Here is a 26,318-nt window from a genome sequence, read left to right as displayed (position 1 = left end):
GCCCTCCGGATGGCGCCCGGCGCCCTCCGGATGGCGCCCTGCGCCCTCCGGGAGGCGACGCCCCGGCAAAAGTCTTGCTTGCCCGTGGCAAGATCCGCTACTGCTTGGGGACTCTGAGCTGCAGAGAGGGGAAGTGGGCTAGTCAGAGGGCTTTCAGAGAGGAAGGAAGTAGGTAGGCAGCATTGAAGAGCCATTTATTAAATATGCTCTCAAATTGGGGCAGATGTACTAAAGGTGCATACACACGGTGCGATTCTGCCTAAAGGCCGATTTTGACTTTGCGATTTACCTTGAACTCCCCGAAGCCCAAAACCACCGATATTGACTATACACACGGTGCAATTTTGGCTATGTACAATTTTGACAATACAATGTACTAGATTGTACACTTTCTAAAATTGACCTGCCCGCACAGTCTGTTTTTTCTTGCGATTCCGACCCCGCGAGTGCGCGCATTGGCATCGCAAGCTGTATACACACAGTTCAGTATGTACTACCTGTAGGTTTTCTACCAATATGGACTATATAGTCCATATCGGTAGTTCAAAGACTTGGAGAATGATAAAATGGAAAAAGATAAACTATCAACCAATCAGCTCCTGTCATTTTCCAAACCCAGAGTGTAACATAGCAGTTATTTGCTGATTGGCTGGTACTTTATCTCTCTCCACTTTATCACTCTTCAACGTTTAGTACATCTCTCCCTAATTCTGTCTGTATCCATTTAAAAATTGCAATACAAAAACTGACCCCTGCATTAGTTACACACTTATAGTCGCATCTCTTATTACAGTACATATCAACCCAAAATCCTAATTTTATCTGCTGCCCTGGCCCTGAGCTGCCTCTCCAGCATTCAATCAGTATCTCCGAAAATGTGTTCTTCCCCACACCTACAGTACATTGCCTTCTCTCATCTTCCCTCTCTGCCCCTCACTACCTTTAGTGGCTTACACTGGTCACTCATCACCGATGACCTACTGCTTAGATTGTAAACCACTAAGTTGTTGATTCATAATTTATTCTGGTCTCCATATATTGGCACCTGCTCCATTCCACTGGTATCTAGCCAACACATTCCTACCAAAGTCAAGTGAGTTAAAAGGGTTCTTTACTTAAAATTATATTGCTTATCCTACCACCCTTTTAGAGTAGGTTATTTAAAGGCATTCCATCATTATACTGTAGTTTTATGGATGTTCTGGTTTCCATGCCACCTACTCTTAGGGGAGGAAAAAGGGAGGGGGGGGGGGGCTGGACTGCACACCCTATCTCTAAACATATCAAGAGGTGCTACCATGCTAAGGCTTCTAGTACTAAGCTGGAGAAAGAAAAATGCTGATGCACACTCTAAGCACTAAGATTACTGATAGTAAAAATAATTTTGATAAACCCTCACAATTAACATGTGCAAATATGTGGGCCCATCCAACGCGACCAGGTGACTTCATTACATGGGTCCCTAACATATCTAATAGTATCACATTATATAAATGTATCTAGGTCTTACCTTCAAATGTGTCGTCAGCAGTGTATGAACCTGTGCTAATTAATACACCTGAGGGTAGATAGGAGTGGTGCCAATACCAAAGTGAAGGAGCCTCACCTTTTAGTGTACAATAGATACACACATATAGAGGGGGGAAAAAGGAGGGGGGCTGGACTGCACACCCTATCTCTTACGTTAGACCGGGAGAATCCCTGAAAACTCTGGAGTCTACCCGGATGTTGTGGGAGAATGTGTACAGTAAGTATGGTGTTGGATTGTGAAAATAATTAAGCATAGCGTTTCCTACTGAAATAAACAACTTTAGAAAGTGGGGTTAGGGAAGCAAAATACATACACATTTTAAATGGAGAAGCCCTGTAATGTGGCCAATGATTGAGCTGGTGGGTTAGATACATTCTGTTTGGAAGTGAAAGTAAAAGGGTTTTGTGCAATCAGCGGGGTCATAATGGATTTTGGGAGACTTCTCAGCTGAAGCGCACCCCTCATTTGAAGGATACTATTTAAAATGCAGCTTTAGAATTTGCTGTTAATATGAGCAGGTACAAAGCCTACAACTGGACTTTCAGTTAGCCATTAATACTGTAGGACAAAGTGCTGCGTAATAAGTACTATATGGAACTACGGTATATAGGGGGTCATTCCGAGTTGATCGCATGTAGCAACTTTTTGATGCTCGTGCGATCAACTAGACGCCGCTTATGGGTGTTAGCATAGCAGGGCTGCGATCGCTTGTGCATCCCTGCTATGCTAAAGAAGTTTTGTGTAAAACAAGACCAGCCCTGCAGTTACTTACCCTGTGTGATGGATCCAGCGATGAAGGTCCTGGAATTGACGTCAAACATCCACCCTCCAAACGCTTGGACACGCCTGCCTTTAGGATCTCCACGCCCGGAAAACGGTGAGTTGACGTCCCAGAAGGCCTTCCTCCTGTCAATCTTCTTGCGGTCGCCGCTGCGACTGGTTTCTTCCTACGCAGCGTCGCTGCCTGGCGACGACAACGATGTGCCTGCGCAATGCGGCTGCCGCGCATGCGCAGTTCCGACCCGTTTGCACTGCTGCAATGAACCGCAGCATGTGAACGGGTCAAAATGACCCCCATAGTCCTTATTATGTCCCTCAACAACAGCATGCCCATCTTGGACTGGACTACCAGGCACGCGGGTGCCCCACATCTGATGGAGAATTGCACTGCAGTCATTATACACTGCAGGACTCCTTCCAAGAATCCGGCAGTGTAGTGTATAAAATCTGAAATAGAACTGGATCCCTTCAAACAAAATTATAGTAAACCTTGAATAGTTTTATATTTTGTTAACATAGCCTAGTTAATGGTTATCAGCCCTACATGAAAATCACCCCTGACGGTGACATCTATAATAGCACAGCTGCTCCCAGTGCAAATAACAATACAGTCACTCTTATTAAGCATGGTGTACCTGGAAGGGTATGACAATGTTCACTGTCTCACCGACTCTCTTCAGAAACTTCTGTCTCAGATAACGTGGGAGCCAGATTTTTGGCCGTTCTGAAGAAAAAGTATATACGTAGAACGTTGGCAATTGGCTTAAACCAGATTGTTCGGTAACACACAGAGGGCCAAATGTAATAGAGTGAGAGTTTCAGAAAATGAGAGATTTGGTAAGATTTTTCAGTTTTTTTTAAAGTGGCAATCATTTACACTACAAAACCAGGTTGATCTTGCTGTGTAAATGATTGGCACTTTAAAAACCCCCGCAAAACCTTACCAAATTTCTCACTTTTTGAAACTCTCACTCACATTACATTTGGCCCAGAGGGTCTAAAATCAAGCATTCATATTGCCTTTAATGGGCATCAATTAAGCATAGACGGGGAGATTTACAGTATAAGAGCTTGGAGAGAGAATTGGTGAGAGAGAAAGTGGAGAGAGATAAAGTAGCTATTAACTGCCATTTTTTAAACACAGCCTGTAAAATGACAGAAGCTGATTGGTTGGTGCTTTATCTCTCTCAACTTTATCTCACTCTGAGCTTTGATAAATCTACCCCTCTATGCTTTTTATCTCTTTGGGCAGAATTCAATTGTTTTACCGGGCGCTTTAACTAGTGGGCGAATGAAGGAGCAATTGTTGCTCCGTTCAGGCGCCCATTAGCAGCGGGAGGCACAATGTGCGGAATGTCCATGGTTAGGGTGTCCAACCTAACCAGGACTTTAGATGGGTGTAGAAGCTTTGTGTGGCTAAATAAGTAGCTTTTTTACCCATGAATAGTAATAAGTGCCCAATTGGAGCAACAATTGAATTGCTCCGATGGGCGCCCATTACCTTTGATTGCCCGGTAAAACAACTGAATTCCCCCTTTTTGATAAATCTCCCCCAGAGAGTGTTCTCCTAGAACGGGTCTCCTACACATAGTGGAGCTGATTCTGAGACTCACGGATCTACGTCTACTGTAAATGGTGAGTTTATGCACCCAGCTACTGGAAATTTTTGCACAGGTAAGACAGGAACATTTGTCCTCTTGACTGAAGTCAACATTTTATTTTGTGTGAAAATTGAGTTCTCATAAAAAGTCTAATATGTGAATATTTGATATGTGGCGGGGGGTGGGGGGTTGGGGTGTAGGAGCTGAGCCCCCGTTTTGGAAACAGGAAGGGCTAATGGACACCATACTCTTGCAGTTGAGATATCTGTTTGCACTATACATAGTTTTTTTGTGACATAATGGCCCTCATTCCGAGTTGATCGGTCGCAAGGCGAATTTAGCAGAGTTACACACGCTAAGCCGCCGCCTACTGGGAGTGAATCTTAGCTTCTTAAAATTGCGACCGATGTATTCGCAATATTGCGATTACTAACTACTTAGCAGTTTCAGAGTAGCTTCAGACTTACTCTGCCTGTGCGATCAGTTCAGTGCTTGTCGTTCCTGTTTGACGTCACAAACACACCCAGCGTTCGCCCAGGCACTCCCACCGTTTCTCCGGCCACTCCTGCGTTTTTTCCGGAAACGGTAGCGTTTTCAGCCACACGCCCCTGAAACGCCGTGTTTCCGCCCAGTAACACCCATTTCCTGTCAATCACATTACGATCGCCGGAGCGATGAAAAAGCCGTGAGTAAAATTACTTTCTACATAGCAAAGTTACTTGGCGCAGTCGCAGTGCGAACATTGCGCATGCGTACTAAGCGGATTTTCATTGCGATGCGATGAAAAATACCGAGCGAACAACTCGGAATGAGGGCCAATGTTGCTTTTGTGGGTATCCTGATGATAGATAGACAGTGTCCAGGTCGACAGTCAATACGTTGACGCCATATGATCGACATGCATTAGGTCAACAGGTACAAAAGGTCCACAGGTACATGAAAGGTCGACAGTGCTTAAGGTTGACAGGTACAAAAGGTTGTCAGGTTCAAAAGGTCACCATGACAATGGTCGACACACAAATGGTCATTTTTGGGGGTTCTGACATGTTTTCCCAACATTTTCTTTATTTACTATCCACGTGGACTATGATTGTGAATACTAATCTGGCCCAAAGCGTGGTAAAAACGAAGCAAGCCTGTGAGGGTAAACGTTTTACAAGATCTGACCCAAAAAAGCAAAACAACTTGTGTCGAACAGTTGTCATTGTCGACCTTTCAACTTTTTGTACCTACTGACCTTACCCTCTGTCAACCTTTTATCTGTCGTCCTGTTGAACATGTCGACCTAATGTGTGTCAACTGCTGGGTGTCGACCTGTTGTACACGTCGACCTAATGTGTGTCATCTATTTGGTGTCGACCTATTTACTGTGGACCTAAATACTGTAGCTCTTCTATACCACACCGGTTTTTGTGTTCTGTACTAATCTGCATGACATACTGTCGTCAGTTCCTCAGATACTGTACAAGGCAAGCGTCCCTGCAGCACTCACGCATGATCTCCCGGATGGTCACAGGCTCTTTCATGGTGCATGGCTCACTGGGTCCTGCCAGGTTAAATGCCCGGACCCTGAAGATCAGTCGCTCCCCAGTGGGCAAGTCTCGGATCATAGAAGATGTCCTTTCGGTCAGGCCTTGCAGTGCGGGGATCCATTCTGAAGCTGCACAGAAACAACAACTTCCCAGTGAGGCCTCACATAAACAGGGACACAGTGCAGAAGTAGAAATAAAATCAAGCTTGTCAGTACTGGAAAGCGTGAAGTATAAAAATACTGTACAGCGGACTCGAGAAGAAATAATCCCAGCTGGCGCGGAAACGCGTGTGTTGACAGATTGCTTTCGGCTTAACAGAACAGTTCAGTGGGTAATGCTTATAAATAAAACCTGCAGACGCTTGCAAAGAATCCACACACCACTAGATTTCTGATATACCTGATGCTTCTACGTTTTATCCCTGCAGTCAGGAATTTGTATACATGAATATACATATGTGAAACCAGGAGCGGCCCTCATTGCACAGATGTATTCCAAGCATAACTACTTGGCCTCTCTGCATGTTGGGCATACTGACATATCCTGCTTTGGCAGCTTGCTGTCAGGCAGTAAGGACGTTGGACAGGGGAACAGTGAGAGTGTCCTGCCCAAATTACATGACATTATTATCAGCTGTGCAGAAGCCCGAAGTAAATGGATCCAGTGTGATGGGGCATTGAGCCGAAAAGCTCAGGTAACGCCTGATTACAGAGAGTAGGAAAACCGAGCCAGGATTGCAATTAGTCTGCAGATTCCTTGGCTCCCTTCTGAGCCCCATAGCGGACTGTTTACCATGGCAGAGATCCACTTCTTCAGAGGCAATGAGGAACTTAAGCTAGTACACTGTTAAGCTGCTCTTCTCTTGTAGTGTCATTTGAGGGAACATTTCAAGTAATCCATTGCCCGCCTAACAGGTCAATAATAACATGCACTAGATCCATCGCTGAGTATGTAATAGACCCGTGCGGTGTCAGTCATCAGCTCAGCGACCATTAGAAATAGGAGTTCCAAGCAGACTGGATTAGACATAAGGCAAAGTAAGTGAGTGACCGGGAAAGGGATTTATCAAGGTGGACGCTATGTTCTGGGAATCATGTCATGTAGGAATAATAATTATAGAATGCTGATATAATACAGCCACACGGCAAAATGTAAGCAGACCAGCATTTTACAGGCTCCGCTGCCCAACAAAGCGCTTTGCAATTATACAGTCAGCAAATGTCACCAAGGAGCCACTTTTGACACCAATGTGATCAATGCCCCTTTCAGACATAAGGGCAGATCATGTATTAAGCCTGGAGAAGTGATAAAGCAGTGATACTGTAAGCAGGGCCGAAACTAGGATTTACGTCACCCGGGGCAAGGCATTAACTTGGCACCCCCACCCGCGCATGTAACTATGTGTGCGTATATATATATATATATATATATATATATATATATATATATATAAATCCAATATCTCAGCAGAGACAAGGCGGCACTCGAAGTCTTATTCAAACAAAGCTTATTGTTCTCTACGTTTCAGGGGATGAACCCCTTTCATCTCCTGACGAAAGGGGTTCATCCCCTGAAATGTGGAGAACAATAAACTTTGTTTGAATAAGACTTTGAGTGCTCGGTAAGAGGCATACCTGGGGATACAGGGGAGAGAGGCACAGCTGGATAACTTCTGATGGCCTCTCTAGCTCAGCTTCAGTTAGAGGAAGCAGGGGAAGAACGGAGGAGCAGCAGGAGACCTGGGGTCTGGGAAACTTGCAGAGAGGTCAGAGGAGTGAAGAGGGGAAGCTGGGCTGCTGGGTGATGTCAGTTATTCCCCCGGCCTCAGCTGTACTTCCTGTAGTACCCCCCCCCCTTTTCTTCACTTACATAGTAATTAGCTGCTCTCCTCCTTCCCCACGTAGCACTGCCGCTGTGTGTCTTTGAAGTGAGGGGAGAGAAGACCTGGTCAGGGAGATCGCACTGAAATTGCTCCGTCCTGCACTGCCTAAGCTTCCTGCTGCCTGTCAGTTGTTTCACAGGTGCAGCAAGCAGCAGAGTTTCCCACTCTGTTCTTGCTGCGCTTGTCAAACAGCTGACAGGCAGCGATAAGCTTAGGCAGTGCAGGACGGAGCAATTTCAGTGCGATCTCCCTGACCAGGTCTTCTCTCCCCTCACTTCAAAGACACACAGCGGCACGCTTAGCAGTGCAGGACGGAGCAGTTTCAGCGCGATCTCCCTGACCAGGAGCCTCGCATTGCGGACCACACTTAGCGGACAGCGATAGCTCTGGAAAGGGGGTCTCGGCGCCCCCACCAATCCGGCGCCCAGGTCGCCTGCCCCCCTAGCCCCCCCTAGTTTCGGCCCTGCTGTAAGTGCAAGGTGATAATGCACCAGTCAATAAGCTCCAATATGTAAATATGTATAAGTAGAAAGATGGATATAAAATAATGACAAATATCGGATTAAAAAAATGCATTGGGTACAGACATTATTTAAAGTAATTTTACCGCCATAGTAATAACAATAGGGCAGAGCAATATGCCGTACATAGGAGACGCCAGAAGCTAACTGTTCCTTTGCACCATGGCTGCACCAGATAATATGCTTTTGGTAGTATTATGCTAGTGTCACACGGGCTGATTACGTCACTGGTTGAGCGTTCAATGTCACCAGTTAAGTGACCACTCGCACGTGTGACCAAGGTAGATTCAGCAACTTGTGCTCATTACCATGTCAGAGAATCACATTTGGTCTTATTAGCTATGTCGGCAGATGACCGCCCACACAAACAAACAAACGGAAGTGGGTTGATAGGCATGCCCAAAAAGTATCAGGCTTTTGGGGGCATAACAAGCATTGCGGCATGACACAGGAAGAGAAATTAAACCTTCACCAACTTAATATATACAGTATTCAAAGGAGTTAGGTACGAAATTCTGACAGTTAGAAGACCAACAGCGGGATCCTGACGACCAGAATCCTGACACATCCCAGTAAGTATTTTTACCCTACCGTTAATCCTACACCTATCCCACCCCTCCTGCAGGCTAACCCTAATCTCCCACTCCCGCAGCCTAACCATAACCTCCTCCACTCCCGCAGCCTAACCCTTACCTCCTCCTCCCACAGCCTAACCATAACCTCCCCCTCCCACAGCCTAACCATAACCTCCCCCACTCCCGCAGCCTAACCCTAACCTCCCCCTCCCACAGCCTAACCATAACCTCCCCCACTCCCGCAGCCTATCCCTAACCTCCCCCTCCCACAGCCTAACCATAACCTCCCCCACTCCTGCAAGCTAACCCTAACCTATCCTTCCCGCTGCCTAACCCTAACCCCCCCAGTTGTGCATCCTAACCCTAACCTACCTTTCACGCAGCCTAACCCTAACTCCCCCTTCCCGCAGCCTAACCCTATCCTTCCCTCCCTGCAGCCTAACCCTTACTCTCCCCTTAGTGCCTAGCCCTAACCCTCTCCTTCTCGCAGCCTAACCCTAACTTCCCCAACTCCGCAGCCTAAACCTAGCCCTCCCCCTAGTGCCTTACCCTAACCCCAACCCCTGTATTTACCTCCGGCACTGGCGTTTCTATAATGGGTGCAGTGTGTGCGGTGCACACGGGCCCCCACCACACACGCTGCACCCATTTTCTAAATACTCACCCCTCCGGAGTCCCGCGGCGACGTCCGCGGTGGCATGCGCAGTAGAGAAATCTCAGGGAAAATGGCCACCGCACCATTTTCCCGGAGATCTGCGCACACGCAGTAGAGTCCGAGCGCTCTAGTGCTCAGACTCTCAGTGCTGCCGACAGAGAGGAGGGGGCCCAAACGGAGGAGGCTGCACCCGGGCCTCCTCCTCTCTTAAAGCGCCCCTGACTGGGATGTGTCGGGATTCTGGCTGTCAGGATTCCTACTGCTGGTATTTTGCTTGCATCCCAATGAAAGTAATGATTAAAGGACAGATATTTCACGCTGACCGTGGATTAGAAATCATGACATAAGAAAAGACTATAAGTGACTTACAGCCCTCCTTGCAATATTCCACGTTGTAGCCATCCAATCCTCCGGCGCCCACCCTCTCTGGAGGCCGCCATTTTAGTGTAATGGTGGTGTCACTGACATCCTCTACGGTCAGATGAGTGGGTTCACTGGTAGGAGCTAGACAGAAAGGAGAGCAGGACAACACATAAATACTACAACAGCATGGAGAGTACAAGCACATTGAGTCCTATTGGAGGAAGAGCGCTATATAAATAAAATTATCATTATTACGACACACCAGAATTAAACATCATTTGTGGGCAGGATAAATGTCTGTCAGTATACTGGATATTGCCTGCAATTAGTACTGTATAGAGTATTTATAATCCTTATTATTTTATCATCCTTATTATACGCAGAAGTTGTATCTATCATGGGTGCAGGGTGTGGGGTTCACACGGACCCCCTTTGTCCAGGGGGGCCTACACAGCACACCCTGCTACAAAACTTACCCTCTTCGGGGGCTGCCTCCAGCTTAGAAGAAATCTCTGTGGAAAATGGCGACAGCACCAAGAAATATGCGCAATAGAGAAATCAACAGGAAAATGGCACCGCGCACAAGTCCACGCTGCACACTCACCGGCGTGATGAAGGGTCCAGCAGAGACGCTGCACACAGGGCTGTTCCCCTCATACTACGCACACGATTATGGGGGTCATTCCTACCTGGTCACATGCAGGCTATTTTTAGCACTGCTGCGACCAGATAATCGCCGCCTACAGGAGAGGGGGTGGGTTAGGGCTGTGCAGGGCTGCAATTGGTTGTGCAGAGAGCTGCACAGCTCTGGAGTTACTCACCCGCTGCGATGATCCGGCATTGACCTGACGTCAGGAACCCTCCTCTTCAACGGCCGACCACGCCTGCGTTTTTCCGGACACTCCTCAGAAACGGTGAGCTGCAACCCAAGTCCGCCTTTGTCCTGTCAATCTTCTTGCGTTAGCCACTGCGAACGCTTTCTTCGGTTCCCTCGTTGCTGCCTGGCGAGGGCCGACGCCGGGCAATGACGCGCCTGCGCAATGACGCCCGCGCGCAGGCACAGTTCTGACCCGTTCGCACTGCTGCAAAAAGTTTGCAGCGTGCGAACGGGTCGGAATGACCCCCTATATGATCAGCCATATTTTTTTATACCACCGCTTCACATTGTGGCCCGTGCTGTCATGTTCAGCCTATAGGCTTTTAATAGTTATCAAGAATATTACAGCAGTAATCTGGCAGCAGTGTAGAAACAAGCACATCGGTAAACTCTATTTACACTATGTTATACCATTATACCAGGATACTAGTAATACATCTCACAGTGTTTATGCTGCAATGGGAATATAAAAATACAGTCACCAGCATTGCAGACACAATACACCGTCACAGATTGTAACTAGGCGACACTTTACCCACAAAACCGTGTGTAGTATACATATTACAGGTAATGTTTTTGGCTGGTGTAAATCTGACCCTGCCTTTTCCATCATCACACCAGATATTGGGGGGAGTACAAACCAACCAGTTCCTGTCATTTTTCAAACACAGCCTGTAACATGACAGGAGGTGATCAGTTGGTACTTTGGGGTCTATGTACTAAGGGGGACATGTACTAAGCAGTGATAAAAGTGGAGAAGTGAGCCAGTGGAGAAGTTGCCCATGACAACCAATCAGCATTGAAGTAACATTTATAATTTGCATACTATAAACACATACAGAGCAGCTGATTGGTTGCCATGGGTAACTTCTCCACTGGCTCACTTCTCCACTTTTATCACTGCTTAGTACATGTCCCCCTAAGCCATGGAGATAGATAAAGTGGACGGAGATAAGGCACCAGCCAATCAGCTCCTAACTGCCATGTTACAGGCTGGGTTTGAAAAATGACAGGAGCTGATTGGTTGGTACGTTATCTCTGTCCACTTTATCTCTCTCCAAGGACCCCTTTAGCTCTTTTTACTTTATCTCACATCAAGGTTTGATATATCTCCCCATTGTCTGGCATTTTAACTGTGAGTGTAGCTTTACATTTTAAGAGTTTTTTTTTATAAATATATTCTGTATCATATATAACCTTCACATATGAGTTGTGTTGTTTATTATTCAATCTGCTGCCATTTCTCTCATTTAAATGTGCTGCTATAGGCCATTACAGTTCTCCCAGAGTCAGATCCACCTTGCTATAAGCCTATCTTTCCCTGTGTGCTGTTCTTACAACACTCCAGTAAAAAAAAAATGTCAGTGTCTAAGGGCCAGATGTACTAAACCGTGAAAAGTGATCAAGTGGAGAGTGATAAACTACCAGCCAATCAGCTCCTGTCATTCTTCAAACACAACCTGTGACACGTCAGTTAGGAGCTGATTGGCTGGTACTTTATCTCCATGCAATTTACCACTTTTCATCACCCCCTTAATATTAAAAACTATACATAAAAATTTAATAAACACGTGTTGCATTGACAGAACATGTATGTACTACAAAGACGCATCAGAGCCATGAGTTTTTATATAATATAATCCGAACAAGAAGAAAATTTCTGCACACATAACATATAACACATAATAAACAAACAAACAAACAAGCAAGCAAGCAAACAAAAACCAAATGAAGACAATATAAAGCAAAATAATTACTGAATGGTCTTTAACAGATGTCTTTCTACTCTACTATTGTGTCATTCTGCCAGCACAATGATAAATCATCATCCTAATACATGATTCATTTTCTAGTATTTTTAGCAGCAGTGAGAGAACCCTTGGACCACCAGGAAAATATTGCCATTCCATTCCAAAAAGGTAATTTTCAGGATACAATGCACGGATAGGATATTAAGGACTTTCATGGTGTAAAAACACAAGTAGTTCCAGAAATTCCTTAGTGGCATCAGAAAACTACTCCTCAAACCAACACAACTGGACCCCTCAGAATCAAGATACATTTCCCAATGGGCATAATAATAAATACAGCACAGACCTGGGATTTCTTTTTTGGGTTTGTGCCTTCTGGTTGTCCTTGGGGATTGTGCTGGTGCAGGTTCCGCGGTTTTGGACACACGAGTCATGGTGGGCTCTGCGATGCTGAAACCAAACGTCCCAACTCACGGCACAAGTGTAAGGATGGTAGAGGAAACTCCGGGTTGTAATAATCCAGGAATTGTACGAGTGGGGAGAGAAGGGAGGATGATCTCAACAGAGAGACCCCATACCCCACCCCTTCTCCATAGTAGTAAGGAACATTTCTTTCCTCCCTCTGAGCCTTGATCCTCAATCACCCTCATGCTCTCACCTCTAAATATAGCAGACACATTCCCATCAGCACATTTATGAAACTGAAGCCAGACAGGGAATGATAATTTCCACACACAAAAAAAATAATAATAATAATTTGAGCAGGAGAATGCAATACTGGGGATGGAGAATGTAAATCTGATGTAAATCTGAGGTGCATTTGGAGCATTTCATCCCAGCGACTGACCTCAGCTGCATTCTGTGCAAGGTGACTTTAGGTGACATAACATTTTATGATAAGATACAAATTATCAGAGCAACGTGGGGATTATAACAGCTGCCGCAATGGATCCATTAAGTGTCACGCGCAGATCTGACTCATTTGTCATATAAAATTGTATTACACTCTACAGGGAGGACCTTTATTGAGGGCTGGTAAAATAACATAGCTCTGTTTAAAACATCAAATACATTTTCCACTACCTACAGGGTCAAACGCCACGTTTTCTAATTAATCTACTGCTGAATCTGCCTCTGGGACCATACAATGATAATTGGCAGAAAGTGTAAAAAAAAATATTCAATGCAAACTATTATGTGACAATTAGGGAGCATTATATATATATATATATATATATATATATAGTGCAAAAGAAGAACGGTGGCACTCGTCAGGCTTAGTATCAAGGTGAAGAAAAGTCCATTTATTAGTGCCGGGCTTCACCTTGATACTAAGCCTGACGAGTGCCGCCGTTCTTCTTTTGCACTGCAGTTGTGATTAAACATCATCTGGATGGCACCGCAGCAATTGACTTTAAGGGGATTTTGGAGTGCCGGGTCTGCGTTGGATTCCATATATATATATATATATATATATATATATATATATATGTCATTTTTCTAATATTGTTAATATAAATCACAGAATGTCAATTTATGGAAATACAGGCTAAAATACAGTTCTAAGGACCTTATTCAGTAAGGATTACAAATTCTGCAAGGCCGCCCAGCATGCTGTCCGCCGCCCACCCACTGCGATCATGCTGAAATTGGGCCACGATCGCAATTTCAGAGTGATCGCAGAAATTATGGAAGCCTCCTGCCAGCGACAGTAGGAACCCGACATGCCCCCCTTATGTGCCAACGCACCCCCATTTCTCTGCCACCGCTCCCATAATGCTCCGTCTCCGCATTGGAAACGGAGCACTGTCGCCCCGTGAACGCTTCTGCCTGTAAATCAGGCACAGGCATTCATAGTTACTGCGGGTCACCCATAGTAAATGAGGGCACATGCACAGGATGGGCCATGTGCATGTGCCCGTGGGGAAAACGCAAAAATTCAGGTTGGATCGCAAATTGCAATCCAACCTGAATTAGCCCCTAAGTTCAATATTGTTTGTTTGTTTTTCTGACCGGTGCAGTGGCGATTAATGGTGCAGATAGCACTCGGGTCTGCAAGCGCCAGTGCTACCATGGTGCCAGTAGCGGATCTTGCCACGGGCAAGCAGGACGTTTTTCCCGGGGCGCCGTTGCCCTGAGGGCGCCACCACCGTCCCGAGGGCGCCGCCGTCGTGGCAAGATCCGCTACTGGTGCTGTGTGGTGCGCGATTATATCATCACGCACCGCACGGCATTGTAGGAGCGGCCATAGATGCTAGAGGTCATAATTGACCTCTAGTGTTTATGAGGTACTATGGGAGAGACGTCATGACAGTACTGGAGCACAGCAACACAGGGGGCACAGTACTGGGGGCACAACTACTGAGGGCACAGTACTGGGGGCATAACTACTGTGGGCACAGCTACAGGGGGCATAACTGACCACGCCCCTTCCCCATGAAGCCACACCCCTGTTTTTAACGCGCACACTAACCCTGTTTTGACTGTCGGGAGGGGGGGGGGGGGGCACCGGGTGCTAAAGGAAACTTTTTCCCTGGGCGCCAGAAGGTCTAGAACCGGCCCTGCATGGTGCATAAAGGACAAATGTACAGCACAGGGAGCACAGAGGGCAGACTGTAAGGTTCTATTTGTAACACGGAGTAGCTGAAACTACAAGTCGGTTGCAGGCGACAAAGGCTGTAGAAAAGAAAAAGGGTTAAGTTGGAAAGGGAAGCTTTGCGGTGAGGAGGGGCAGTTTTCCATCCACTACTCTCTTAGCTATGTTCCTGCATTTTATGTATATACTACACAACATTATTTAAAATACACTACTACTCTGTGCTGAGATTTATGGGTCTACTTAGTATCAAGCAGGTAATAAGGTGTTCTATCACAATTTATCAAGTCAATAAAGAAATGCTGCCTGGCAGCGGTTAGGCTGAACTGACCATTTCACCGGCAAGCCTGGATGTATATATGCATCTGCGAACAGGTTCTGCCAGTGCGCACTTGTCTAGCACAGTAGACTGGAATTTCAGGTTTAAGTTTTAATGTAATTTTAGCAACAACAAAAAAAAGATATTAGAATTTATTAGCAATTTGCATTTTTGTTCTGAAAAAAAATAATACAAATGAATGAATTAATTAAATTATGTGTTTTCTCTGTGGCCCGAGATGGCGATAGCGATATGAGGATTGCTGCGGAAGATTTATCACCACAATCCTCTATAGCGGTAAATAGTTTTAATGGTGGAGTATACGGCCCATCAATAGATAGTGGTAATCCTTTACGCAGTAGCCATAACTCTGTTGAAAATGCCAATTTTCGCAGGAAAGAACGTTTCCCTCTCCTTATATAGGGCCTAAGTCAGAGCCGATCGATGCAACAGCAGCAATCGCACTCTGAAGCCCTATGTGGTGTGTGCACGCGCAGTGGCCGCACTGGGTGTGCGCATACAGTAAGATGCGGAAGCATCTCACTGGTGCGATTGCCTCTGCCTGATTGACAGTTTGAACGCCGTTTGAACGCTGTTGGGGGGGCACAGTCTGGACAACGCAGGCGTGTCTGGACCATTGCTCAAGCGTGCCGCGGTGGCTGCGTGATATCACACGCAGCCGATGCGACCCAAAACATGGTGGATAGCCAGCTGTCCGCAGATAGGCTGTGATACTTTCACACCTCTGCAGGGGGGGGGGGGGGGGGATTATGGCTTGGCATGTGGGCCAGGATTAGACCTGTGCTGGGCGCATTGGCGTTTCTATCATGGGTGCAATGTGTGCGGTGCGATTGCACCCATATACTGTATTCATACTCACCTCTCCGAAGTCCACCGACGGGCGCTGCAGCGCACCTGTCGTGGCAAAGAAAACAAGTCAAAAATGGCCACCTCGCATGCGCAATTCGACTTTTGTCTCCAAAACTTGGCGGGCGCCATGTTTCGGGAGGTCTGCACATGCGCAGTAGACTCCGGCATATTGCCGGAGCCTACGGCGCTGTGGAGAGGATATTGCCGCAGCCTACGGCGCTGTGGAGAGGATATTGCCGGAGCCTACGGCGCTGTACCCACCCGGAGTGTGCACACGAGACCTCTCCTCTCTTAAGATGCCCCTGGCTGGACGTACCCCCACATGTCAGAGATTGTAATCGTAGATGCTATTTTTAGCACATCTACAATCAGCTCTGAATTAGGCCCCGAGATTGTTAATCAGCCTAATCTCATTATCAAAAAAGTAAAAAGATAATTCTATAAATCATGAATACAGTGATATGAAAGCCACTGAAAATACACTAGGACCAAGGCCAAACAACACTCTTGGGGTCCGCTCTGAATTTGGGCAGATGCCATTCCTCTCTGACTCTGGGTGCCCAATGTGTCACTTTAGGCTAAACATACTGCAAGGTGAAAGATTGTGCAGCGCTAAGGACATTACATACATAATTTATTCTGTTAGACTGCTAGCGTAATGCTAAATGACACTAACCCTGCAGTAACTCTAAGTTTAACACAAATGCCATTGTGCCCAGATCCAGTTGCATATTAATATTCTGAATTGCTGAATGGTTTCCTGCTGCAAAGCAGCACGTGTACGCAGAAAGTGATCTAGTACATGCAAGAGAAATATTTGGCCGAGCCTATTTCTCTGTCTAGTATGTCTCCAGTTACAAAACCTGAAACCATAGTGGTTGTGACTGATGAGTGAGTAGACTGTCTTCACAGACAACAAACTAGTGAGGCTCCCAAACAGCTGTGAGGACAGTGAAAGGTTCCAGGACATCATCATATAAATAGATTCCATGGCTACTGCCATCCAATATGAATTAGAATAACACCATAACAATTGCAAATTCTCAAAAATATGAATAAATAAATCAATTAGTTCATAGGAAAATAAAAAGAATTCTCAGATGGCATTAGTGTTTTTAGGACAGTGGTGGTATTTACATTGCCATTGTCCTACAATAGCTCTGTAACATCATCTAGGCTGCATACCATTGGTGGCAGCGGACTGCAGCAAAGAAGATTCTGAAACCATACTACCTTATGGTGTAATAAAAATAGAGTTTACCTTTTCTGGGTGTGTGCTAGAATGGTCATTTAAACAATCTTTCTGCTGTAACTGGAATAAACTGGACATAAATATAATAAAATAATAATAACATCTCTTCAGAAACCATACATCAGTGTCGGCAACAGAACTCTTGGGACCCGTTATACGTATATCTCTGCAGAGACCTCGCTTGCTGGAGCCGGGTGGACGCTGCCGTGAGCGGCGGCTGTGAGAGATGGGGAAACGGGGAGCAGTGGCGGCTGTGACAGGGGAGACGGAGCGGCGGCTGTGACAGGGGGAACGGAGCGGCGGCTGTGAGACAGGAGGGACGGGGGAGAGCCGCGGGCAGACGGGGGAGAGCAGGGCCTATATAGCTGCTGCTGTAGCGCTGCTCTCCCCCGTCTGACCGCGAGAGAGAGGGCATCAAGGCGAGAGAGATAGAGGGAGGAGCAAGCGGGAGTGGGAGAGAGAGAGTGTCAGGGAGGTAGAGAGAGAGAGAGAGAGAGAGAGGGGAGAGAAAGAGAGTGTCAGGGAACGAAAGAGGGAGTGAGAGAGAGGGTGTCAGGCAGAGAGCGAGAGATAGAGAGAGACAGTGTCAGGTAGAGAAAAAGAGACTGTGTCAGAGAGAGAAAGAGAGACACAGTGTCAAGTAGAAAGACTGTGTCAGAGAGGAAGAGAGGAACAGAGTGTCAGGGAGAGAGAGACCGTGGCAGGGAGACAAAGAGAGAGAGAAAGATAGTGTCAGAGAGAGGGAGAGAGAAAAAGATAGTGTCAGGGAGAGAGAGACTGTCAGGGGGAGAGAAAGATACTGTCAGAGAGAGAGAGAAAGGAGCAAGAGAAGTGAGAGAGTTAGGGAGAGAGAGAGAGGGAGTGGGAGAGCCAGGCAACCAGAGGTGGATTGGCCATAGGGTTGTTTGAGGACTTTTATAAACATAATGAATAAGATGCACAATAATTTGCATATATAAAAATTACTGCCACTTAGCCTGTGATTGCAGATGATCTAGTGTATGCTCTGTCTGCCTGCTTGGCTGACATATAAGATTGAGTGAATAGTGATTGGGATACGGTTGGTGTAATAAACAAGAAAATATATCTTTCTAAAGAATGATATAGTTTCCTAAATTCTGAAGGTGTATCATATAATGTGCTCATAATATTTAATTTTATTTCTTTTTAACTTCCCCCTTGATGCTGGACATGCCCACTATCTGGAAAGTCTTGGGGGGAGGGTGCTGCTGCCATGGCCCATGGCTAGACCTTACACCGCTGGTGCTGCCCATGTGGGGCCACTAGTACAAATTTTTCCAGGGCCGCTTTTTGTTCCCAATCTCCCCCTGCAGGCAACTTTTTGTCATTAGGCTCCGTCCCTTAAACACCCGCAAATCATGGCACAGCGCTGCTGCTGGGAGCCGGCACCTGGTAACGGGGTGGAAGGGGGGGGGGGGGACTTTCGGGTCCCTCAGGACCTCAGGGCCCGGGACAGGGGTATCCTTTGTACCTTCATGTTGCCAAGCCTGCCATACATGCTTGACTGACATGCGGAATGGTCATTAAATTGTTTTGTTAAAATGCAATATAAAGTCAGGGCTGGCCCTAGGCATAGGTGTTTTAGCCGTCTGCCGAATGGTTGTCAGGGGGTGGCAGCGAGTATGGGTTTGCACCGGTGGGGGGCTGTGCAATAAAGTTTTTTTATGGTTATTACAGCACAGCATTCATGATGTCATGACATTATGCAGCACCACAGCGCTGAGACAGAGCAGAGGAGCCATGGCAGGCAGCCAAAGGTCGTTAAAGTAGGTAAGTGTGGTGGCTTGATAGACACTCTGTGGACTAGGGCCAGAGAGACACTGTACGGGCTGGGGCCAGAGAGACACTGCGTGGGCTGGAGCTCAAGAGACACTGTAGGTTGGGGCAGGATAGAACCTGGGGGCGGGGGAGGGGGGTTTTGAGGGGGCTGGAAAGACGCAAGGGGGGGGGGGGGGGACTATTAGGAATATTGCCTAGGGCACCAAATTGTCATGTGAAGGACAAAAAAAATCACTTATCTCCACAACCAGCAGTAAGCTGATATCCGACATCTGTAAGAAATATTATAATTCACAAAGTAATGTAGATAATAAAAGAACAATTATAATCATACTTTTATTTGAGAGGGTTTATATATTTTTGCAAATATTTTTTTTTCCCTCCAACCCCGAAAAAATAATTTTCAGTGTGAATGGGGGCTAGCTATGCTCAAAAACATTTAAAGCCCCTCAGTATCCTGCCTTGTCTTCGAGCAGTGAGTTATATCATGGTGGCGGGAGTGGACCTATCCTGTAACGTAGTGTGGCAGACTTGCAGTGACATATTTACTCTTTACCCATTGCACATTTTTTTGGACGATTATTTTCAAATACCAGGAAGTGGGCATGTACTATATTTTGAAATGTGATTGGCGGACAGTTAGGGAACACTAGCATACATGAAGGGTCCACAGTTTAAAAATAAAATGAAAGAAAAAAAGAATGGCAGCATAACTTTTTGAAAGGTGAGGCCGCTGTACTCAGCTTACGCAGCATAGTACCCGACACTGAGATAGCGACAGTCTGGAGACATCCCTGTCAGCATAGGAAGGGGTTATGTTTCCAAGGCATGAATAGATGTTCCATAAATGGAGATATTTGTGTCCTATTCTATCAGGCTAGACACACCTTTTCTACTGGAATTTTGATGTTCATTTCTACGTAAGCTTATCTGTCCAATCTAACTGGTTAGAAAGAAAATCTGGTAATGTCTGGAAGCAAATGACAATCAACCATTTGCTCCCAAAATCCAGAAAACTGACAAAAATGGTTGTTTGGATAAATTGGTTAAATTAAACGGATTTAACCAATTTGTCTGAATGACCATTTTAGTCTTTTTTCCAGTGTCCAACCAGAAAGATTGGACAGATAATCTCTGAGTGTATATCAAGCTTTACTCCTTTGATGACATCAGATAGTTTGAACTTTCATCAAACCACCCAACTAGCCCAATTCTGGTGGGACAGTCCTGCTTTTCAGGCAATGTGCAGCTGTCCAAACGGTGAGCTGCAGTTTCTCAAGGGGGAGAATGGTTGATGGGTGCTTTCTGTAACCTGCTGCTCTGTATAGCAAAGCAACAGCCGATGGATTCCGCACCCATGCCCATTCCGTCCTGATCATGTCCACCCAAAGGTGGTTAAAATGTCAACGGGCAACTTGTGGACATTCTCAGAATCTTGACATTATGGATAGGCTGTGGGTGGGAGGATTAGGGTTAGGCTACCGGGGGGGGGGGGGGGTAGGATTAGGCACTAGAGAGTGGGTTAGGGGTAGGGATTAGGGTTGGGTAAAGGTCAGGAAATTCTTTCCAGAATGTTGGAGGATCAGAGATGATTACATATCTGCGGGTACCTGGAAGACGCCGCTGCTGTCGTCTGGAGCAGATAAGTCACCATTGGGCTACAATGTACAGCAAAAATAAACAAATCTGCTTCCATTATGTAAAGGCTTTGATGAAAAAAACAGATGGAGGTAAAACGCATTTAGCAAAAGTCGCAAGAAAGCGTGCAATGAATGCATAATGAAAGATTGTTATGTGAAGGTGAAAAATTGTTGAAATAAAAAATTAAAATTAAAATGATATCCTTTTTTTGTCCAACTTACCGATTGGCATGAATGGCTGTGAGGACTGGCTGGGACGGGACATGCCGATGGCATTTACAGCATAGATACGCATCTCATATACCTGCCCTTCAATCATTCTCTTAGATTCATAAGTCAGTTCCTTCTCCAGGTCATAATTCAGCCGCATCCATCTGTAACTCTTTTTCTTCTTCCTCTCCAAAATGTAACCTGCGGGTGTGATCCAGAGGCAAAATCAGTGACTGCATTTCACGGGACGGGGTGGTAGCAACTGAAGAACAAAATATTAGGTTTCTTTGTAAACTACATCAGTGGTAAAAATAAGCAAACACCCATTGCTGGGAACTGATCATTCAGACATTTTTTGATGTTAACAGAACCATGGAGAGCTCTGGGCACTTTAACATGACATGTATACAGTATAGCCAGTCTGCCTCCTCTACATATGTTCATTTAGGGGGTCATTCCGAGTTGTTCGCTCGTTATTTTTTTCTCGCAACGGAGCGATTAGTCGCTAATGCGCATGCGCAATGTCCGCAGTGCGACTGCGCCAAGTAAATTTGCTATGCAGTTAGGAATTTTACTCACGGCATTACGAGGTTTTTTCTTCGTTCTGGTGATCGTAATGTGATTGACAGGAAGTGAGTGTTTCTGGGCGGAAACTGGCCGTTTTATGGGAGTGTGTGAAAAAACGCTACCGTTTCTGGGAAAAACGCGGGAGTGGCTGGAGAAACGGAGGAGTGTCTGGGCGACGCTGGGTGTGTTTGTGACGTCAAACCAGGAACGACAAGCACTGAACTGATCGCACTGGCAGAGTAAGTCTCGAGCTACTCAGAAACTGCACAGAGAAGTCTTTTCGCAATATTGCAAATCTTTCGTTCGCAATTTTGATAAGCTAAGATTCACTCCCAGTAGGCGGCGGCTTAGCGTGTGCAAAGCTGCTAAAAGCAGCTTGCGAGCAAACAACTCGGAATGACCCCCTTAGAAATGTGGAGGAGAAATTAACTTGTTGCTGAGACTTTTTGCACATGTTGAGTATATTTAAATAACTTATAATACTACATAGTATCTGCAAGCACAAATTCATGCAAGATGCTTATTATATCCACCTGGTACCTCTAACATACTAGGATTTGTCACAGCATAATGTAATTTATTTAAGCATTTTATAGTTTATATAATCAAAATATTCACATTATTAAAATATTCCAGGCCCTGGAACACTACATATGTGTAAACTATAGAGTAAAGTCACCGCACAGTAAAGTCCCCCATATATCAGGAATCTGATTCCCCGATCAGACTGCTCCGTCAATTAGTGGATCCGATCGGCAGAGGGGGCCTGGGGTACAGTATACCCTGCACCCCCCATTAATCTAGCTATGGGTGAGAGACATAATCCTATACTGATGATAGCTAAAGTATTTCCCGCAGGCCACTAGATTTTAAGGTTAACTGGATGTACAGTAGGAATTACCTATTATTAATACATATGCTCTTGGTTCATTGTCTGATTGTCCTTTGAAGCTTTATCTATTGCTGATTGGTAATGTTACATTTAAATTTATAAAACAATATAACAAATATATTTACTTTGTAAGGAATTAGAAACACTTTGTTAGTTACCACCCCAGACACCAAGGTGGTTAATTTGTTCCCCCAAAATAGTGGGAACTTTATTGTTACTGTTGTTTTGTGAAATTCCACTTACCCAGGATTGGCATGCCCCCATTATACTTGGGTACCTCCCATTGCACAGTACAGAAATCCTCTCCAATGTTAAGGATCTTGGGGGACTCAGGTGGGTCTGGAACCTCTGCGAAAATAGATGGTGAGAATGTTACATGGTATGTAGAAGACTCTCTTGAAATTGTGATATTGCAAAGCAAGACAGAAGATAATTTCAGGGTATAGTATATACCCTGAATACTGTGGAAGATTCCATAGTTGTAAATTACATTACTGGCAGACCATGGGTGGGCTAAGAGAACATGGAGGACTACTGGCAGAATGAGTGAGCTAACAGACCAGTGTGGATTACTGGAGACCATGGGTGGGCTAACAGATCATGGAGGATTACTTACAGACTATGGGTGGACTACAATACCATTGAGAATTACTCGCAGACAATGTATAGTCTAACAGACCATAGATTATTATTGGCAGACCATGGGTGGACTAACAGACCATGGATGATTACTGACAGCCATGAGTGAACTAACAGACCATTGAGGATTACTGGCAGACCACGGGTCAACCAACAGACCATGTATTACTGGCAGACCATGGATGGGGTAAAAGACTATGGAGGATTACTGGGATTACTGGCAGACCATGGATTGACTAACAGACCATGGAGGATTACTGGCAGACCATGTGCAACCTAATAGACCATGGATGGTTACTGGCAGACTAGGAGTGAACTAACAGACCATTGAGGATTACTGGCAGACAACAGGTGTCCTAACAGACCATGGAGTATTACTGGCAGACCATTGGTCAGATCATGGAGGATTATTATGGACTGATAGACCATGGAGAATTACGAGTAGGCCATGAGTGGACTAAAAGACCATGGATGATTTTTGACAGACAAAGGGTGTACTGGAGACCATAGAGGATTACTGGCAGATCATGGGTGTGCAATGTTTGCTTGAGATTATTAAATATCTTACGGTTTCTTTAGCAAATAAATAACAAGCATAAAGATGGCAAATATCTTCTCTTGGAGGCCTGTGGATTGTGAGAGCTTTTTAGTGACTCACCAATGACTTTCACATTGATGGTTGCCTTGTCCTCTCCGGCTTCGTTCTTCACAAGAACAGTATATTGCCCTTCGTCCACCTTCTCTGCTCCCTCAATAGTGAACACACAGTGGTCTGCGAAGGTCTCCACATGGACTCTGCCATCAGTTTCTGAAATTACCTAGGGGTACAGGTTTGTAAACTTAAATAGCATTCCAAAGGAATTAATTTCCTCTGGACCATTCAATGAAGTGCAAAGCATGGCTGCATCATGATACACACTGGATACACAAAAATAATGTTGAAAATTTACATATTTGCAGAGACATGGTCAACGAAAGAGAGAGAATTTAGTTATTCCACATAAAAGGACACAAGTGATATTGCTCCAACTGCAGCTATTTTGCCAGTCAGGATGTGAGAATTGGTTGGCCCCAACAAACATTTGGGCTCCTGCACTAAGGGGTGGTCAGGCCAACGCTAAATCGAATTTCTTTTTACGAGCAATGCTGGACAATGAATACCAGGGTTAAAAAAAAGTAATTGTGCCTACTGTATAATGATAAATGTAATGTGTGCCCTTTATATAATATGTGCCCCCTGTGTATAATAGTAAATTTACATTGGAACTATTTGGGAAGTTCCTATTTTCCTGAGCTGTAGGACACATACCCTGTTTAAAACATTTTGGAACTCACTCTAGAGGTGCCAATCAGAAACACTATTTAGCAGTTTTGCACAATGGAAAGCAACCTGTGTTTGTAGATATTGGTGACAGTGCCTCAGACATTAAAGTACATTAGACAAGCAATTTTCATGAAGTGCTTACAAAGTTTTCTCGAGTGGTAATGAGCAGGCACAAAACAAGCATAAAATAATTTTGTCTGCCTTACCAACTCTAGGAATGAATCCTCCATATAAAAGTCATTATTCTGTGATGGAAAGTGTACTTTATTAAACAGTATGTAAAAAACAATAATTAAATTGCAGACAGTGCAATTGATGTCAAATATCCATTGCCTACTCTACAACCACTAGTGTCAAAAATATTCCAATCCAAAAAATACACGTTAATACATCTTCAAACAAAAACCTAACAAAAACTAAAGCAATACTAAACTCTACAACCACCGCGGCAAGCCTAAACCCTACAACTACCACATCAGGCCTAAAATCCACAATTACCAGAGTAGGCCTAAACTACACAACCACCACAGTAAGCCTACAATTCATAACCAACACAACAAGCCTATCTCCACTACCCCTACAGCAAGCTTAAAATCTACAACCACCATAGCAAGCCTAAACACTACAACTACCACAGCAAGCCTAAACTACACTACAACAGCAAGCTTATACTCCACAACCCCTACAGCAGGCCTAAAATCTACAACCACCACAGAAAGCCTAAACAGTACAACTAACACAGCAAGCCTTAACTGCACAACAACCATAGCAAGCCTAGACGTTGCAACCACCACAGCAAGCCTAAAGTCAACAACCACCATAGCAAGCCTTAATACCCCAACTACCACAGCAAACCTAAACTCCACAACCACCACAGCAAACCTAAAACTCACAACCACCACAGCAAGCCTCTACTATACAAACACCACAGAAAGCCTAAACTACACTACATAAAGACTATACTCCACCACCCCTACAGCAATCCTAAAATCAACAACCACCACAGCAAGTCTAAACACTACAACTGCCACAGTAAGCCTAAAATCTACAACCACCACAGCAAGCCTATTCTCTACAACCCCTACAGTAAGCCTACAATCTACAACCACCACAGCAAGCCTAAACACTACAACTACCACAACAAGCCTTTGTCACGAACCGGTCTCTCACCTTTGCGGGTTCTGGGGTTCATCCGTTGCCAGTGCGGTTGCTCGCGGTGCTGTGCGCCCGTGTGGGGACACGGCGTGATCAATGGCACAGGTAATGCAGAGTCTGGGAACTGTGAGTGCGGGGACCAAATGGCCTAAGGCACTGCGGTGTGTCTGCTGTATAGGAGGTGGCCATGTTGGAGACCAAATAGCTAATACTGAGCACTTGTGAAAACACCTGTGGGCAGGTGTAAGCCAATCCCGTGCTTGTGCTGCCTTTAAGTAGGCTGGGATTATGTCACTCTGGGCCAGTGCTTTGTTGTATCAAAGCTGTGCTCTAGCTCTGAACTCTCTCCGTGCATTCCTGTGTGATTCCTGTGGTCCAGATATCGCCTCCGTTCCCAGAGGTCCGTTTTGCAGCCTTCACTGCCAAAGATCTACCGGCTCTCCATTGTGCTATCAGTCAATTGCACACCTATTGGAAATACTTGGATTCCCAGTGTCCTGCATGAGGTTACCTTGTCTGTCTGCCTATCATACAAAGTCTGGAGGATTCCAATTCCCTCAGCTGTTCGTTTGTTCAACTCTGCATTTAACCCATTCATCACCTTGCCATCTACTACAGTTTCACAGTGATCTCCGGAACCCGCAAGTAACCCAATTCAGTACTTTTTCTATGTTGTCATTACAAGGATAATTCTTCACAGTCTCTCAGTTAACTCTTAAAACTCCATTGCAAATTCTTACAGTTAATTCTCCATGTCTGCATTAACCAGTTAAACACAATCTACAGTTCAGCATCAAAGCCTGTTTATATTTGGACAATTCAACATTTATTCTTCAGCTTGTTTTTGCATATGTTTCCATGAACATTTCTTTTATTTATTTCTGAGTTTTCTCTTGCATATTATTTCTGTCATTCCTGCAATACTTCAGTATAATGATGATTAACAACTAGTCATTTAACTCCTTACTGAATTGTTACTTTAATAA

The 26,318-nt window shown here is 45.2% G+C and overlaps 1 protein-coding gene across 1 annotated transcript in view; it reads right to left on the bottom strand.

Moving 5' to 3' along the window:
• MYBPC3 (myosin binding protein C3) overlaps positions 1-26,318 on the bottom strand; it is a 226,943-nt gene that overhangs the window by 16,263 nt on the left and 184,362 nt on the right. Inside the window, exons 20-25 of the mRNA XM_063944593.1 lie at positions 23,512-23,671; positions 22,458-22,562; positions 20,768-20,956; positions 9,447-9,581; positions 5,405-5,572; positions 2,947-3,035 (exon numbers count right to left, since the gene is read on the bottom strand). Of these exons, the coding sequence (XP_063800663.1) occupies positions 2,947-3,035; positions 5,405-5,572; positions 9,447-9,581; positions 20,768-20,956; positions 22,458-22,562; positions 23,512-23,671 (846 nt within the window). The remainder of the gene's footprint in view (positions 1-2,946; positions 3,036-5,404; positions 5,573-9,446; positions 9,582-20,767; positions 20,957-22,457; positions 22,563-23,511; positions 23,672-26,318) is intronic.

The sequence above is a fragment of the Pseudophryne corroboree genome, chromosome 11 (genome assembly GCF_028390025.1).
Source record: "Pseudophryne corroboree isolate aPseCor3 chromosome 11, aPseCor3.hap2, whole genome shotgun sequence".
NCBI lineage: Eukaryota > Metazoa > Chordata > Amphibia > Anura > Myobatrachidae > Pseudophryne > Pseudophryne corroboree.
The sequence above is the reverse complement of the archived record's forward strand: the minus strand, read 5'-3'. Positions and strand labels throughout refer to the sequence as shown.